Source organism: Poecilia mexicana, unplaced genomic scaffold (genome assembly GCF_051168715.1).
Source record: "Poecilia mexicana isolate PSO_F unplaced genomic scaffold, ASM5116871v1 scaffold_10, whole genome shotgun sequence".
Classification (NCBI taxonomy): Eukaryota; Metazoa; Chordata; class Actinopteri; order Cyprinodontiformes; family Poeciliidae; genus Poecilia; species Poecilia mexicana.
Genome location: NW_028263379.1, coordinates 31,411,477 through 31,428,179, shown reverse-complemented (window position 1 = coordinate 31,428,179; position 16,703 = coordinate 31,411,477). Strand labels below are relative to the sequence as shown.

The following is a 16,703-nucleotide window of genomic DNA, read 5'->3' as shown; positions in this document are numbered from 1 at the left end:
CATAAAAGTAGCTCTGTGTAAAGCCTTGACCTCGTCTACAGCAGATTTTGGTACTTGACAAGATACTCGATCTGAAAAGAAAAGTACAATTGACAGACACATTCTGGAGAATGCGGGCATCGATCCCGCTACTTCTCGCATGCTAAGCGAGCGCTCTACCACTTGAGCTAATTCCCCACACTGGGACAAGAAAAGGGATCAAAAAATCTCACGATTTTCAATAGATTTGAATCAAGAACAGCAAAGGACTCCTGTGCAAAGCTTGATCCTCTCCCCTTCAATTCATACAATAAGCAAGGACGAGGTGGCCGAGTGGTTAAGGCAATGGACTGCTAATCCATTGTGCTCAGCACGCGTGGGTTCAAATCCCATCCTCGTCGTAAGCTTTAGGTTGTGAAGTGGCCTCAGAAATAGTTAAACTTTGTCTGTAATTTTGGTCTATTATGGATATTTTAAAGAAGATCAGACTGGAAAGTAAATTTTTGGTCAAAACTCCAATGCTCGTTGTTTCAATTCTTCCATGGACTCCTATGATGAGAAAAGAGCAAAGAATGCAAATGCCATAACATCCATTATGGCACTCGGTTTTGTGTATAGACATTTGAGGAAGACTTCAGTACTACAGAAAATACTTGATCAGTGATGGGACAGTTAAGAGACTGAGTACTACAGAGAAAGTCTTTTGGAGAATGCAGACATCAATCCCACTAGCGCCCACATGCAAAGCGAGCGCTCTACCACTTGAACTAATTCCCCACACAGGTCCAACAAAAACGATTAAAAAATCTCACGATTTTCAGTAGATTCAATTCAAATGAACATAAAAGTAGCTCTGTGTAAAGCCTTGACCTCGTCTACAGCAGATTTTGGTACTTGACAAGATACTCGATCTGAAAAGAAAAGTACAATTGACAGAGACATTCTGGAGAATGCGGGCATCGATCCCGCTACTTCTCGCATGCTAAGCGAGCGCTCTACCACTTGAGCTAATTCCCCACACTGGGACAAGAAAAACGATTAAAAAATCTCACGATTTTCAGTAGATTCAATTCAAATGAACATAAAAGGAGCTCTGTGTAAAGCCTTGACGTGGTCTACAGCGGATTTTGGTACTTGACCAGATACTCGATCTGAAATGAAAAGTACAATTGAGCAAGACAGAGACATTCTGGAGAATGCGGGTATCGATCCCGCTACTTCTTGCATGCTAAGCGAGCGCTCTACCACTTGAGCTAATTCCCCACTGTGGGACAAGAAAAGGGATCAAAAAATCTCACGATTTTCAATAGATATGAATCAAGAAGAGCAAAGGACTCCTGTGCAAAGCTTGATCCTCTCCCCTTCTTGATCAGTGATGGGATGGTTAAAAGACTGAGTACTACAGAGAAAGTCTTTTGGAGAATGCAGGCATCAATCCCACTACCGCCCACATGCAAAGCGAGCGCTCTACCACTTGAACAAATTCCCGACACAGGTCCAACAAAAACGATAAAAAAATCTCACGATTTTCAGTAGATTCAATTCAAATGAACATAAAAGGAGCTCTGTGTAAAGCCTTGACCTCGTCTACAGCAGATTGAGGTGCATGACAAGATACTTGTTCTGAAATGAAAAGTACAATTGACTGAGACAAGGACATTCTGGAGAATGCGGGTATCGATCCCACTACCTCTCACATGCAAAGCGAGCGCTCTACCACTTGAGCTAATTCCCCACACTGGGACAAGAAAAGGGATACAAAAAATCTCACGATTTTCAATAGATTTGAATCAAGAACAGCAAAGGACTCCTGTGCAAAGCTTGATCCTCTCCCCTTCAATTCATACAATAAGCAAGGACGAGGTGGCCGAGTGGTTAAGGCAATGGACTGCTAATCCATTGTGCTCAGCACGCGTGGGTTCAAATCCCATCCTCGTCGTAAGCTTTAGGTTGTGAAGTGGCCTCAGAAATAGTTAAACTTTGTCTGTAATTTTGGTCTATTATGGATATTTTAAAGAAGATCAGACTGGAAAGTAAATTTTTGGTCAAAACTCCAATGCTCGTTGTTTCAATTCTTCCATGGACTCCTATGATGAGAAAAGAGCAAAGAATGCAAATGCCATAACATCCATTATGGCACTCGGTTTTGTGTATAGACATTTGAGGAAGACTTCAGTACTACAGAAAATACTTGATCAGTGATGGGACAGTTAAGAGACTGAGTACTACAGAGAAAGTCTTTTGGAGAATGCAGGCATCAATCCCACTACCGCCCACATGCAAAGTGAGCGGTCTACCACTTGAACTAATTCCCGACACAGGTCCAACAAAAACGATTAAAAAATCTCACGATTTTCAGTAGATTCAATTCAAATGAACATAAAAGTAGCTCTGTGTAAAGCCTTGACCTCGTCTACAGCAGATTTTGGTACTTGACAAGATACTCGATCTGAAAAGAAAAGTACAATTGACAGAGACATTCTGGAGAATGCGGGCATCGATCCCGCTACTTCTCGCATGCTAAGCGAGCGCTCTACCACTTGAGCTAATTCCCCACACTGGGACAAGAAAAACGATTAAAAAATCTCACGATTTTCAGTAGATTCAATTCAAATGAACATAAAAGGAGCTCTGTGTAAAGCCTTGACGTGGTCTACAGCGGATTTTGGTACTTGACCAGATACTCGATCTGAAATGAAAAGTACAATTGAGCAAGACAGAGACATTCTGGAGAATGCGGGTATCGATCCCGCTACTTCTTGCATGCTAAGCGAGCGCTCTACCACTTGAGCTAATTCCCCACTGTGGGACAAGAAAAGGGATCAAAAAATCTCACGATTTTCAATAGATATGAATCAAGAAGAGCAAAGGACTCCTGTGCAAAGCTTGATCCTCTCCCCTTCTTGATCAGTGATGGGATGGTTAAAAGACTGAGTACTACAGAGAAAGTCTTTTGGAGAATGCAGGCATCAATCCCACTACCGCCCACATGCAAAGCGAGCGCTCTACCACTTGAACAAATTCCCGACACAGGTCCAACAAAAACGATAAAAAAATCTCACGATTTTCAGTAGATTCAATTCAAATGAACATAAAAGGAGCTCTGTGTAAAGCCTTGACCTCGTCTACAGCAGATTGAGGTGCATGACAAGATACTTGTTCTGAAATGAAAAGTACAATTGACTGAGACAAGGACATTCTGGAGAATGCGGGTATCGATCCCACTACCTCTCACATGCAAAGCGAGCGCTCTACCACTTGAGCTAATTCCCCACACTGGGACAAGAAAAGGGATACAAAAAATCTCACGATTTTCAATAGATTTGAATCAAGAACAGCAAAGGACTCCTGTGCAAAGCTTGATCCTCTCCCCTTCAATTCATACAATAAGCAAGGACGAGGTGGCCGAGTGGTTAAGGCAATGGACTGCTAATCCATTGTGCTCAGCACGCGTGGGTTCAAATCCCATCCTCGTCGTAAGCTTTAGGTTGTGAAGTGGCCTCAGAAATAGTTAAACTTTGTCTGTAATTTTGGTCTATTATGGATATTTTAAAGAAGATCAGACTGGAAAGTAAATTTTTGGTCAAAACTCCAATGCTCGTTGTTTCAATTCTTCCATGGACTCCTATGATGAGAAAAGAGCAAAGAATGCAAATGCCATAACATCCATTATGGCACTCGGTTTTGTGTATAGACATTTGAGGAAGACTTCAGTACTACAGAAAATACTTGATCAGTGATGGGACAGTTAAGAGACTGAGTACTACAGAGAAAGTCTTTTGGAGAATGCAGGCATCAATCCCACTACCGCCCACATGCAAAGTGAGCGGTCTACCACTTGAACTAATTCCCGACACAGGTCCAACAAAAACGATTAAAAAATCTCACGATTTTCAGTAGATTCAATTCAAATGAACATAAAAGTAGCTCTGTGTAAAGCCTTGACCTCGTCTACAGCAGATTTTGGTACTTGACAAGATACTCGATCTGAAAAGAAAAGTACAATTGACAGACACATTCTGGAGAATGCGGGCATCGATCCCGCTACTTCTCGCATGCTAAGCGAGCGCTCTACCACTTGAGCTAATTCCCCACACTGGGACAAGAAAAGGGATACAAAAAATCTCACGATTTTCAATAGATTTGAATCAAGAACAGCAAAGGACTCCTGTGCAAAGCTTGATCCTCTCCCCTTCAATTCATACAATAAGCAAGGACGAGGTGGCCGAGTGGTTAAGGCAATGGACTGCTAATCCATTGTGCTCAGCACGCGTGGGTTCAAATCCCATCCTTGTCGTAAGCTTTAGGTTGTGAAGTGGCCTCAGAAATAGTTAAACTTTGTCTGTAATTTTGGTCTATTATGGATATTTTAAAGAAGATCAGACTGGAAAGTAAATTTTTGGTCAAAACTCCAATGCTCGTTGTTTCAATTCTTCCATGGACTCCTATGATGAGAAAAGAGCAAAGAATGCAAATGCCATAACATCCATTATGGCACTCGGTTTTGTGTATAGACATTTGAGGAAGACTTCAGTACTACAGAAAATACTTGATCAGTGATGGGACAGTTAAGAGACTGAGTACTACAGAGAAAGTCTTTTGGAGAATGCAGGCATCAATCCCACTACCGCCCACATGCAAAGTGAGCGGTCTACCACTTGAACTAATTCCCGACACAGGTCCAACAAAAACGATTAAAAAATCTCACGATTTTCAGTAGATTCAATTCAAATGAACATAAAAGTAGCTCTGTGTAAAGCCTTGACCTCGTCTACAGCAGATTTTGGTACTTGACAAGATACTCGATCTGAAAAGAAAAGTACAATTGACAGACACATTCTGGAGAATGCGGGCATCGATCCCGCTACTTCTCGCATGCTAAGCGAGCGCTCTACCACTTGAGCTAATTCCCCACACTGGGACAAGAAAAGGGATACAAAAAATCTCACGATTTTCAATAGATTTGAATCAAGAACAGCAAAGGACTCCTGTGCAAAGCTTGATCCTCTCCCCTTCAATTCATACAATAAGCAAGGACGAGGTGGCCGAGTGGTTAAGGCAATGGACTGCTAATCCATTGTGCTCAGCACGCGTGGGTTCAAATCCCATCCTTGTCGTAAGCTTTAGGTTGTGAAGTGGCCTCAGAAATAGTTAAACTTTGTCTGTAATTTTGGTCTATTATGGATATTTTAAAGAAGATCAGACTGGAAAGTAAATTTTTGGTCAAAACTCCAATGCTCGTTGTTTCAATTCTTCCATGGACTCCTATGATGAGAAAAGAGCAAAGAATGCAAATGCCATAACATCCATTATGGCACTCGGTTTTGTGTATAGACATTTGAGGAAGACTTCAGTACTACAGAAAATACTTGATCAGTGATGGGACAGTTAAGAGACTGAGTACTACAGAGAAAGTCTTTTGGAGAATGCAGGCATCAATCCCACTACCGCCCACATGCAAAGTGAGCGGTCTACCACTTGAACTAATTCCCGACACAGGTCCAACAAAAACGATTAAAAAATCTCACGATTTTCAGTAGATTCAATTCAAATGAACATAAAAGTAGCTCTGTGTAAAGCCTTGACCTCGTCTACAGCAGATTTTGGTACTTGACAAGATACTCGATCTGAAAAGAAAAGTACAATTGACAGACACATTCTGGAGAATGCGGGCATCGATCCCGCTACTTCTCGCATGCTAAGCGAGCGCTCTACCACTTGAGCTAATTCCCCACACTGGGACAAGAAAAACGATTAAAAAATCTCACGATTTTCAGTAGATTCAATTCAAATGAACATAAAAGGAGCTCTGTGTAAAGCCTTGACGTGGTCTACAGCGGATTTTGGTACTTGACCAGATACTCGATCTGAAATGAAAAGTACAATTGAGCAAGACAGAGACATTCTGGAGAATGCGGGTATCGATCCCGCTACTTCTTGCATGCTAAGCGAGCGCTCTACCACTTGAGCTAATTCCCCACTGTGGGACAAGAAAAGGGATCAAAAAATCTCACGATTTTCAATAGATATGAATCAAGAAGAGCAAAGGACTCCTGTGCAAAGCTTGATCCTCTCCCCTTCTTGATCAGTGATGGGATGGTTAAAAGACTGAGTACTACAGAGAAAGTCTTTTGGAGAATGCAGGCATCAATCCCACTACCGCCCACATGCAAAGCGAGCGCTCTACCACTTGAACAAATTCCCGACACAGGTCCAACAAAAACGATAAAAAAATCTCACGATTTTCAGTAGATTCAATTCAAATGAACATAAAAGGAGCTCTGTGTAAAGCCTTGACCTCGTCTACAGCAGATTGAGGTGCATGACAAGATACTTGTTCTGAAATGAAAAGTACAATTGACTGAGACAAGGACATTCTGGAGAATGCGGGTATCGATCCCACTACCTCTCACATGCAAAGCGAGCGCTCTACCACTTGAGCTAATTCCCCACACTGGGACAAGAAAAGGGATACAAAAAATCTCACGATTTTCAATAGATTTGAATCAAGAACAGCAAAGGACTCCTGTGCAAAGCTTGATCCTCTCCCCTTCAATTCATACAATAAGCAAGGACGAGGTGGCCGAGTGGTTAAGGCAATGGACTGCTAATCCATTGTGCTCAGCACGCGTGGGTTCAAATCCCATCCTCGTCGTAAGCTTTAGGTTGTGAAGTGGCCTCAGAAATAGTTAAACTTTGTCTGTAATTTTGGTCTATTATGGATATTTTAAAGAAGATCAGACTGGAAAGTAAATTTTTGGTCAAAACTCCAATGCTCGTTGTTTCAATTCTTCCATGGACTCCTATGATGAGAAAAGAGCAAAGAATGCAAATGCCATAACATCCATTATGGCACTCGGTTTTGTGTATAGACATTTGAGGAAGACTTCAGTACTACAGAAAATACTTGATCAGTGATGGGACAGTTAAGAGACTGAGTACTACAGAGAAAGTCTTTTGGAGAATGCAGGCATCAATCCCACTACCGCCCACATGCAAAGTGAGCGGTCTACCACTTGAACTAATTCCCGACACAGGTCCAACAAAAACGATTAAAAAATCTCACGATTTTCAGTAGATTCAATTCAAATGAACATAAAAGTAGCTCTGTGTAAAGCCTTGACCTCGTCTACAGCAGATTTTGGTACTTGACAAGATACTCGATCTGAAAAGAAAAGTACAATTGACAGACACATTCTGGAGAATGCGGGCATCGATCCCGCTACTTCTCGCATGCTAAGCGAGCGCTCTACCACTTGAGCTAATTCCCCACACTGGGACAAGAAAAACGATTAAAAAATCTCACGATTTTCAGTAGATTCAATTCAAATGAACATAAAAGGAGCTCTGTGTAAAGCCTTGACGTGGTCTACAGCGGATTTTGGTACTTGACCAGATACTCGATCTGAAATGAAAAGTACAATTGAGCAAGACAGAGACATTCTGGAGAATGCGGGTATCGATCCCGCTACTTCTTGCATGCTAAGCGAGCGCTCTACCACTTGAGCTAATTCCCCACTGTGGGACAAGAAAAGGGATCAAAAAATCTCACGATTTTCAATAGATATGAATCAAGAAGAGCAAAGGACTCCTGTGCAAAGCTTGATCCTCTCCCCTTCTTGATCAGTGATGGGATGGTTAAAAGACTGAGTACTACAGAGAAAGTCTTTTGGAGAATGCAGGCATCAATCCCACTACCGCCCACATGCAAAGCGAGCGCTCTACCACTTGAACAAATTCCCGACACAGGTCCAACAAAAACGATAAAAAAATCTCACGATTTTCAGTAGATTCAATTCAAATGAACATAAAAGGAGCTCTGTGTAAAGCCTTGACCTCGTCTACAGCAGATTGAGGTGCATGACAAGATACTTGTTCTGAAATGAAAAGTACAATTGACTGAGACAAGGACATTCTGGAGAATGCGGGTATCGATCCCACTACCTCTCACATGCAAAGCGAGCGCTCTACCACTTGAGCTAATTCCCCACACTGGGACAAGAAAAGGGATACAAAAAATCTCACGATTTTCAATAGATTTGAATCAAGAACAGCAAAGGACTCCTGTGCAAAGCTTGATCCTCTCCCCTTCAATTCATACAATAAGCAAGGACGAGGTGGCCGAGTGGTTAAGGCAATGGACTGCTAATCCATTGTGCTCAGCACGCGTGGGTTCAAATCCCATCCTTGTCGTAAGCTTTAGGTTGTGAAGTGGCCTCAGAAATAGTTAAACTTTGTCTGTAATTTTGGTCTATTATGGATATTTTAAAGAAGATCAGACTGGAAAGTAAATTTTTGGTCAAAACTCCAATGCTCGTTGTTTCAATTCTTCCATGGACTCCTATGATGAGAAAAGAGCAAAGAATGCAAATGCCATAACATCCATTATGGCACTCGGTTTTGTGTATAGACATTTGAGGAAGACTTCAGTACTACAGAAAATACTTGATCAGTGATGGGACAGTTAAGAGACTGAGTACTACAGAGAAAGTCTTTTGGAGAATGCAGGCATCAATCCCACTACCGCCCACATGCAAAGTGAGCGGTCTACCACTTGAACTAATTCCCGACACAGGTCCAACAAAAACGATTAAAAAATCTCACGATTTTCAGTAGATTCAATTCAAATGAACATAAAAGTAGCTCTGTGTAAAGCCTTGACCTCGTCTACAGCAGATTTTGGTACTTGACAAGATACTCGATCTGAAAAGAAAAGTACAATTGACAGACACATTCTGGAGAATGCGGGCATCGATCCCGCTACTTCTCGCATGCTAAGCGAGCGCTCTACCACTTGAGCTAATTCCCCACACTGGGACAAGAAAAGGGATCAAAAAATCTCACGATTTTCAATAGATTTGAATCAAGAACAGCAAAGGACTCCTGTGCAAAGCTTGATCCTCTCCCCTTCAATTCATACAATAAGCAAGGACGAGGTGGCCGAGTGGTTAAGGCAATGGACTGCTAATCCATTGTGCTCAGCACGCGTGGGTTCAAATCCCATCCTTGTCGTAAGCTTTAGGTTGTGAAGTGGCCTCAGAAATAGTTAAACTTTGTCTGTAATTTTGGTCTATTATGGATATTTTAAAGAAGATCAGACTGGAAAGTAAATTTTTGGTCAAAACTCCAATGCTCGTTGTTTCAATTCTTCCATGGACTCCTATGATGAGAAAAGAGCAAAGAATGCAAATGCCATAACATCCATTATGGCACTCGGTTTTGTGTATAGACATTTGAGGAAGACTTCAGTACTACAGAAAATACTTGATCAGTGATGGGACAGTTAAGAGACTGAGTACTACAGAGAAAGTCTTTTGGAGAATGCAGGCATCAATCCCACTACCGCCCACATGCAAAGTGAGCGGTCTACCACTTGAACTAATTCCCGACACAGGTCCAACAAAAACGATTAAAAAATCTCACGATTTTCAGTAGATTCAATTCAAATGAACATAAAAGTAGCTCTGTGTAAAGCCTTGACCTCGTCTACAGCAGATTTTGGTACTTGACAAGATACTCGATCTGAAAAGAAAAGTACAATTGACAGACACATTCTGGAGAATGCGGGCATCGATCCCGCTACTTCTCGCATGCTAAGCGAGCGCTCTACCACTTGAGCTAATTCCCCACACTGGGACAAGAAAAACGATTAAAAAATCTCACGATTTTCAGTAGATTCAATTCAAATGAACATAAAAGGAGCTCTGTGTAAAGCCTTGACGTGGTCTACAGCGGATTTTGGTACTTGACCAGATACTCGATCTGAAATGAAAAGTACAATTGAGCAAGACAGAGACATTCTGGAGAATGCGGGTATCGATCCCGCTACTTCTTGCATGCTAAGCAAGCGCTCTACCACTTGAGCTAATTCCCCACTGTGGGACAAGAAAAGGGATCAAAAAATCTCACGATTTTCAATAGATATGAATCAAGAAGAGCAAAGGACTCCTGTGCAAAGCTTGATCCTCTCCCCTTCTTGATCAGTGATGGGATGGTTAAAAGACTGAGTACTACAGAGAAAGTCTTTTGGAGAATGCAGGCATCAATCCCACTACCGCCCACATGCAAAGCGAGCGCTCTACCACTTGAACAAATTCCCGACACAGGTCCAACAAAAACGATAAAAAAATCTCACGATTTTCAGTAGATTCAATTCAAATGAACATAAAAGGAGCTCTGTGTAAAGCCTTGACCTCGTCTACAGCAGATTGAGGTGCATGACAAGATACTTGTTCTGAAATGAAAAGTACAATTGACTGAGACAAGGACATTCTGGAGAATGTGGGTATCGATCCCACTACCTCTCACATGCAAAGCGAGCGCTCTACCACTTGAGCTAATTCCCCACACTGGGACAAGAAAAGGGATACAAAAAATCTCACGATTTTCAATAGATTTGAATCAAGAACAGCAAAGGACTCCTGTGCAAAGCTTGATCCTCTCCCCTTCAATTCATACAATAAGCAAGGACGAGGTGGCCGAGTGGTTAAGGCAATGGACTGCTAATCCATTGTGCTCAGCACGCGTGGGTTCAAATCCCATCCTTGTCGTAAGCTTTAGGTTGTGAAGTGGCCTCAGAAATAGTTAAACTTTGTCTGTAATTTTGGTCTATTATGGATATTTTAAAGAAGATCAGACTGGAAAGTAAATTTTTGGTCAAAACTCCAATGCTCGTTGTTTCAATTCTTCCATGGACTCCTATGATGAGAAAAGAGCAAAGAATGCAAATGCCATAACATCCATTATGGCACTCGGTTTTGTGTATAGACATTTGAGGAAGACTTCAGTACTACAGAAAATACTTGATCAGTGATGGGACAGTTAAGAGACTGAGTACTACAGAGAAAGTCTTTTGGAGAATGCAGGCATCAATCCCACTACCGCCCACATGCAAAGTGAGCGGTCTACCACTTGAACTAATTCCCGACACAGGTCCAACAAAAACGATTAAAAAATCTCACGATTTTCAGTAGATTCAATTCAAATGAACATAAAAGTAGCTCTGTGTAAAGCCTTGACCTCGTCTACAGCAGATTTTGGTACTTGACAAGATACTCGATCTGAAAAGAAAAGTACAATTGACAGAGACATTCTGGAGAATGCGGGCATCGATCCCGCTACTTCTCGCATGCTAAGCGAGCGCTCTACCACTTGAGCTAATTCCCCACACTGGGACAAGAAAAACGATTAAAAAATCTCACGATTTTCAGTAGATTCAATTCAAATGAACATAAAAGGAGCTCTGTGTAAAGCCTTGACGTGGTCTACAGCGGATTTTGGTACTTGACCAGATACTCGATCTGAAATGAAAAGTACAATTGAGCAAGACAGAGACATTCTGGAGAATGCGGGTATCGATCCCGCTACTTCTTGCATGCTAAGCGAGCGCTCTACCACTTGAGCTAATTCCCCACTGTGGGACAAGAAAAGGGATCAAAAAATCTCATGATTTTCAATAGATATGAATCAAGAAGAGCAAAGGACTCCTGTGCAAAGCTTGATCCTCTCCCCTTCTTGATCAGTGATGGGATGGTTAAAAGACTGAGTACTACAGAGAAAGTCTTTTGGAGAATGCAGGCATCAATCCCACTACCGCCCACATGCAAAGCGAGCGCTCTACCACTTGAACAAATTCCCGACACAGGTCCAACAAAAACGATAAAAAAATCTCACGATTTTCAGTAGATTCAATTCAAATGAACATAAAAGGAGCTCTGTGTAAAGCCTTGACCTCGTCTACAGCAGATTGAGGTGCATGACAAGATACTTGTTCTGAAATGAAAAGTACAATTGACTGAGACAAGGACATTCTGGAGAATGCGGGTATCGATCCCACTACCTCTCACATGCAAAGCGAGCGCTCTACCACTTGAGCTAATTCCCCACACTGGGACAAGAAAAGGGATACAAAAAATCTCACGATTTTCAATAGATTTGAATCAAGAACAGCAAAGGACTCCTGTGCAAAGCTTGATCCTCTCCCCTTCTTGATCAGTGATGGGACGGTTAAAAGACTGAGTACTACAGAGAAAGTCTTTTGGAGAATGCAGGCATCAATCCCACTACCGCCCACATGCAAAGCGAGCGCTCTACCACTTGAACTAATTCCCGACACAGGTCCAACAAAAACGATCAAAAAATCTCACGATTTTCAGTAGATTCAATTCAAATGAACATAAAAGTAGCTCTGTGTAAAGCCTTGACCTCGTCTACAGCAGATTTTGGTACTTGACAAGATACTCGATCTGAAAAGAAAAGTACAATTGACAGAGACATTCTGGAGAATGCGGGCATCGATCCCGCTACTTCTCGCATGCTAAGCGAGCGCTCTACCACTTGAGCTAATTCCCCACACTGGGACAAGAAAAGGGATCAAAAAATCTCACGATTTTCAATAGATTTGAATCAAGAACAGCAAAGGACTCCTGTGCAAAGCTTGATCCTCTCCCCTTCAATTCATACAATAAGCAAGGACGAGGTGGCCGAGTGGTTAAGGCGATGGACTGCTAATCCATTGTGCTCAGCACGTGTGGGTTCAAATCCCATCCTTGTCGTAAGCTTTAGGTTGTGAAGTGGCCTCAGAAATAGTTAAACTTTGTCTGTAATTTTGGTCTATTATGGATATTTTAAAGAAGATCAGACTGGAAAGTAAATTTTTGGTCAAAACTCCAATGCTCGTTGTTTCAATTCTTCCATGGACTCCTATGATGAGAAAAGAGCAAAGAATGCAAATGCCATAACATCCATTATGGCACTCGGTTTTGTGTATAGACATTTGAGGAAGACTTCAGTACTACAGAAAATACTTGATCAGTGATGGGACAGTTAAGAGACTGAGTACTACAGAGAAAGTCTTTTGGAGAATGCAGGGATCAATCCCACTACTGCCCACATGCAAAGCAAGCGCTTTACCACTTGAGCTAATTCCCCACACCGGGACAAGAAAAGGGATACAAAAAATCTCATGATTTTCAATAGATTTGAATCAAGAACAGCAAAGGACTCCTGTGCAAAGCTTGATCCTCTCCCCTTCTTGATCAGTGATGGGACGGTTAAAAGACTGAGTACTACAGAGAAAGTCTTTTGGAGAATGCAGACATCAATCCCACTAGCGCCCACATGCAAAGCGAGCGCTCTACCACTTGAACTAATTCCCCACACAGGTCCAACAAAAACGATTAAAAAATCTCACGATTTTCAGTAGATTCAATTCAAATGAACATAAAAGGAGCTCTGTGTAAAGCCCTGACGTCGTCTACAGCGAATTTTGGTACTTGACCAGATACTCGATCTGAAATGAAAAGTACAATTGAGCAAGACAGAGACATTCTGGAGAATGCGGGTATCGATCCCGCTACTTCTCGCATGCTAAGCGAGTGCTCTACCACTTGAGCTAATTCCCCACTGTGGGACAAGAAAAGGGATCAAAAAATCTCACGAGTTAGGCTGTCGCTTCTGTGTGTTTACAGGAAACCAGTATCGACTCAAGCCCTACCTCTCCCACTCATGCTGCTGCTCCAGTCAGAGGTCAGCTTACTGATGACCTCTCCTTTAGCGGACCAAGTAGCGGTTTATCCCAGGTAAAGTGAGACCTATGTGGGTTCATTTTGTTTCATTACAGCATGGCACACTTTGTTTGGTTGCTGGATTATGTTCTATAGACAATTTTGGGATGTAGTTGTTATAAAATCATATTTCCAGATTAGGCTTTGGCTTAGCTTTATTTACAGGCGCTTTTCCATCTTTCTCAGCATCTAAACATTTTTTAAATTAATAAATCTGAAACAGTACTTGATTTTATATTTTAATCTACTTTATTTAAACCAGTAGTTCCCTAGTCTGGTTCTCATGTACCCCTCTACTGCATGTTTTAAGTGTCCTGCTTGCAAACAGCTTACTTAAATGATTAAAAGGCTTCTGCAGCACTTGTTGGGAAACCACTGGTTTAGACTACTTTATTTCTCTCTTTTTCTTCTGTGGCATGTTGGCCTTTTCCTTTAGTACAAATATGGATTATACAGTCCGATCAACCAGCAGTTCCAGGAAATTGTTTGAGATGACAAAGAAATGACTGTGTGTATATCTGTACCTATGTTCCGTTTTTTTTTTTTTAAGGAGACCCGGTGTGACTACAGAGGTTTTCCTGGATGGGAGGCAGTTGACAGCTTGGCAGAGTACCTTTTGAGCCCCAACAGAACAATAACTGCATTGTCAACAACAGAGGTAGAAAATGTCTTGCAGCTGTATTCTAACCTGCAAGCTATGGACAAGCAGCCCCCCAAATACACCTTAAAAAACAAGAAGAGCACATTACCAGGACCATGGAGAGCTTCCCGGAAACGAAGTGGCTCTGCACCTGGTCAACAAGCAGCTGAAAGGTAACCTGTCTAATATTTGACACAATGGATAACTTGTTTGCATATTCACTGATGGAAGCCAAGTCATGTGTTGCAAATAAAAATTTTTTCTCTGCATTGTAAAGTTTTAAGCTTAGGAGATTAATATGGGTTTGCTGAGCTCATCAAAATGAGAAGAACTTTTCTACTGCACTTCATTACTGCTCCAATCAAATCAGTGTTAATAAACTTGTGTTTTTCTACTATTTGAATGACCCGTTTGTCACACAGACTCTTCATGACCCATGGCCAGGCTGCTCAGAGACCTGACTCAAACAGAGTGTCTGAGTGCATTTGCCTCAAGCTGTTGAAAGAATATCAGCAAGCAAGAAACCGGCCAAAAGACAGCAAGGGGAAGATTTTACCCATCCCGCAGTCTATTGTTCAAACATACTGCCACATTAAACAACTGCTTGAGGACTCCCAGCCCATACAGGACAAGACCAATTTGTTGTTAGTCACCATCAACAATACCACTGTGTGTGCTTGGTAAGAAGTCCTTTATTTTCAACAGATATTGCACTTTAAAGATGGCTTGACTTTGAAAGAAAACAATTTATGTTTTTCTTCTTTCAGGCTACATGAGCGGCAGAAGAGAACAGACAGGGACACTCTTCTCCAAGGTGTGAAGCTTCCTCCGAAGGTGTCCGTGGCTGACGCCTCCTTCCCAGAAGCGAGACAGCTCCCCTCCATTCCTGTGGAACACGGACATAAAAGCATGGAGTTTAAGGAACCTGAAAACAGAGAAGGCGAGGCACTGATCCGTCAACGGGTTGGTGGTAAAGCTGGCTTCACACAGCATTATCCTCCATCATACCAGCCAGGACACTTTTCACAGGCCCCCGTTCCTGCCAGCTTCCTGTATCCACAGACTGATCAGCCACCATCATCTGCTTGGTCCTACTGTGAGCAGAACCAGGTGCCACAAGCGCCATCCGGTTCTTTGGGTTTCTGCTACGGTCCACCAGCTCCAGTTTTGACCTCATTTGGACAAGGACAGTTCCCACCCCTGCCATCTCCTATGGCTCCATTTTATAGGTACTATACACCACCACTTCACTCATCAACTCCTGCAGCTGCTGCTGGTTCAGCATCATCATCACCATCAGATCAGGCTCCAGCCAACATGAATCGCTACAGGAAGTGGAGACAGAATAGGGCAGAATTAGAAGACCAGGAACGGCTGGCAAGAGGGGAGCCTCCCAAAAAGCGCCAATGGAAGCAGGACTACCATTATCAGTGTTCAGTTTGTGGTCAGGCAAAAAACAAAAGCACTGGCCATACGCAGATTAAGGGAAAATGGTACTGTCCAGCCTCTGGACAAACTATTTTGGAATGGAAAGAGTCTCTTGGGAAGCAATGACTGTTTGAAAGATTTTCTTTTTAGTTTTCAGTTTTTAGCGGATAGAAATCCAAGCAGTTGGATTTATTTTTCCCAGCTATTTTTATCAGTGCAATATGAGGTTGCACTAAGAATTTTGAAGGATGTTCTTGCCTTGCTCACTGATAGTTTTATATTCTGTATAATATATTATGAGGGAGAACAGTTTTGAAGTAGATTAATAATAAACACTGCAAAAACCTAATACAAAAGAAAATTAATGGAAGAATTTGACACTTTATCATTTCGGTTTGCACTTGTATATGCTGAGTTTATGGCTGACAGATTAAAAAATGTGTGATCTGAAGTTCTCTCTGATATTTGTATGTTTTTAGTCAGCCTGTAGGTGCTGCTTTACATGTCGAGGTATATTGTTAGCCCTCTGTGAATGTTGTGTAAAAGTGAATAAATATCACTGATCATTTATTTGTGTCTTTTATAATTTTGTTGGCCCTCTCAAAAGTGATATTATCAACAGTCTAGTAATTCAGTAATTCAAAAATAACAGTATTTGGATGGGATGTTATTCTATATTGAACTTGAAATTAGTGTAAAAATGCATAGAGGAGCATAAAACAGGTATCACTACAATGACATGAATGTTGTTGAAACGTGTACTTGTGTAGAAGCTTCAGATTTTTCCTCCCTTTTTCCCCCTCCCTTCTTTCCCCCTCCTTTCCCTTTTCCCCCACTTCTAGCAGTCCCTTTTGCCCCATTTTTGGCCGAGTGGTTAAGGCGATGGACTGCTAATCCATTGTGCTCAGCACGCGTGGGTTCAAATCCCATCCTTGTCGTAAGCTTTAGGTTGTGAAGTGGCCTCAGAAATAGTTAAACTTTGTCTGTAATTTTGGTCTATTATGGATATTTTAAAGAAGATCAGACGGGAAAGTAAATTTTTGGTCAAAACTCCAATGCTCGTTGTTTCAATTCTTCCATGGACTCCTATG

General features: G+C 41.8%; 1 protein-coding gene and 19 non-coding genes across 20 annotated transcripts; 12 read left to right on the top strand and 8 right to left on the bottom strand.

The window, feature by feature from the left end:
* Window positions 1-298: 298 nt before the first annotated feature.
* trnas-gcu (transfer RNA serine (anticodon GCU)) lies at window positions 299-380 on the top strand. The gene has a single exon. It is a non-coding gene; the product is annotated as a tRNA-Ser (tRNA).
* Window positions 381-1,641: 1,261 nt separating this feature from the next.
* On the bottom strand, window positions 1,642-1,714 carry trnaa-ugc (transfer RNA alanine (anticodon UGC)). The gene has a single exon. It is a non-coding gene; the product is annotated as a tRNA-Ala (tRNA).
* Window positions 1,715-1,836: 122 nt separating this feature from the next.
* trnas-gcu (transfer RNA serine (anticodon GCU)) lies at window positions 1,837-1,918 on the top strand. Its single transcript has one exon. It is a non-coding gene; the product is annotated as a tRNA-Ser (tRNA).
* A 1,261-nt stretch (window positions 1,919-3,179) lies between these two features.
* Window positions 3,180-3,252, bottom strand: trnaa-ugc (transfer RNA alanine (anticodon UGC)). The gene has a single exon. It is a non-coding gene; the product is annotated as a tRNA-Ala (tRNA).
* Window positions 3,253-3,374: 122 nt separating this feature from the next.
* On the top strand, window positions 3,375-3,456 carry trnas-gcu (transfer RNA serine (anticodon GCU)). The gene has a single exon. It is a non-coding gene; the product is annotated as a tRNA-Ser (tRNA).
* A 738-nt stretch (window positions 3,457-4,194) lies between these two features.
* Window positions 4,195-4,276, top strand: trnas-gcu (transfer RNA serine (anticodon GCU)). The gene has a single exon. It is a non-coding gene; the product is annotated as a tRNA-Ser (tRNA).
* A 738-nt stretch (window positions 4,277-5,014) lies between these two features.
* On the top strand, window positions 5,015-5,096 carry trnas-gcu (transfer RNA serine (anticodon GCU)). The gene has a single exon. It is a non-coding gene; the product is annotated as a tRNA-Ser (tRNA).
* Window positions 5,097-6,357: 1,261 nt separating this feature from the next.
* Window positions 6,358-6,430, bottom strand: trnaa-ugc (transfer RNA alanine (anticodon UGC)). The gene has a single exon. It is a non-coding gene; the product is annotated as a tRNA-Ala (tRNA).
* A 122-nt stretch (window positions 6,431-6,552) lies between these two features.
* On the top strand, window positions 6,553-6,634 carry trnas-gcu (transfer RNA serine (anticodon GCU)). The gene has a single exon. It is a non-coding gene; the product is annotated as a tRNA-Ser (tRNA).
* A 1,261-nt stretch (window positions 6,635-7,895) lies between these two features.
* On the bottom strand, window positions 7,896-7,968 carry trnaa-ugc (transfer RNA alanine (anticodon UGC)). Its single transcript has one exon. It is a non-coding gene; the product is annotated as a tRNA-Ala (tRNA).
* Window positions 7,969-8,090: 122 nt separating this feature from the next.
* On the top strand, window positions 8,091-8,172 carry trnas-gcu (transfer RNA serine (anticodon GCU)). The gene has a single exon. It is a non-coding gene; the product is annotated as a tRNA-Ser (tRNA).
* A 737-nt stretch (window positions 8,173-8,909) lies between these two features.
* On the top strand, window positions 8,910-8,991 carry trnas-gcu (transfer RNA serine (anticodon GCU)). Its single transcript has one exon. It is a non-coding gene; the product is annotated as a tRNA-Ser (tRNA).
* Window positions 8,992-9,780: 789 nt separating this feature from the next.
* Window positions 9,781-9,853, bottom strand: trnaa-agc (transfer RNA alanine (anticodon AGC)). Its single transcript has one exon. It is a non-coding gene; the product is annotated as a tRNA-Ala (tRNA).
* Window positions 9,854-10,252: 399 nt separating this feature from the next.
* Window positions 10,253-10,325, bottom strand: trnaa-ugc (transfer RNA alanine (anticodon UGC)). The gene has a single exon. It is a non-coding gene; the product is annotated as a tRNA-Ala (tRNA).
* Window positions 10,326-10,447: 122 nt separating this feature from the next.
* On the top strand, window positions 10,448-10,529 carry trnas-gcu (transfer RNA serine (anticodon GCU)). Its single transcript has one exon. It is a non-coding gene; the product is annotated as a tRNA-Ser (tRNA).
* A 1,261-nt stretch (window positions 10,530-11,790) lies between these two features.
* Window positions 11,791-11,863, bottom strand: trnaa-ugc (transfer RNA alanine (anticodon UGC)). The gene has a single exon. It is a non-coding gene; the product is annotated as a tRNA-Ala (tRNA).
* A 588-nt stretch (window positions 11,864-12,451) lies between these two features.
* On the top strand, window positions 12,452-12,533 carry trnas-gcu (transfer RNA serine (anticodon GCU)). The gene has a single exon. It is a non-coding gene; the product is annotated as a tRNA-Ser (tRNA).
* Window positions 12,534-13,309: 776 nt separating this feature from the next.
* On the bottom strand, window positions 13,310-13,382 carry trnaa-agc (transfer RNA alanine (anticodon AGC)). The gene has a single exon. It is a non-coding gene; the product is annotated as a tRNA-Ala (tRNA).
* Window positions 13,383-13,940: 558 nt separating this feature from the next.
* Window positions 13,941-15,891, top strand: LOC148157269 (uncharacterized). The gene is made up of 3 exons (XM_088009257.1): window positions 13,941-14,357; window positions 14,607-14,864; window positions 14,952-15,891. Exons 1-3 carry the CDS (start codon window positions 14,047-14,049, stop codon window positions 15,736-15,738), a joined length of 1,356 nt encoding a protein of 451 aa, XP_087865383.1. The 5' UTR covers window positions 13,941-14,046; the 3' UTR covers window positions 15,739-15,891.
* Window positions 15,892-16,465: 574 nt separating this feature from the next.
* On the top strand, window positions 16,466-16,556 carry trnas-gcu (transfer RNA serine (anticodon GCU)). Its single transcript has one exon. It is a non-coding gene; the product is annotated as a tRNA-Ser (tRNA).
* The last annotated feature ends 147 nt before the right edge of the window (window positions 16,557-16,703 follow it).

Coding starts and splice junctions, on each gene's coding strand:
- LOC148157269 (XM_088009257.1), top strand. CDS start 14,047: ATGACTGTGTGTATATCTGTACCTATGTTCCGTTTTTTTTTTTTTAAG. Junction 14,358..14,606: donor GGTCAACAAGCAGCTGAAAG/GTAACCTGTCTA, acceptor TTTGTCACACAG/ACTCTTCATGACCCATGGCC. Junction 14,865..14,951: donor AATACCACTGTGTGTGCTTG/GTAAGAAGTCCT, acceptor TTCTTCTTTCAG/GCTACATGAGCGGCAGAAGA.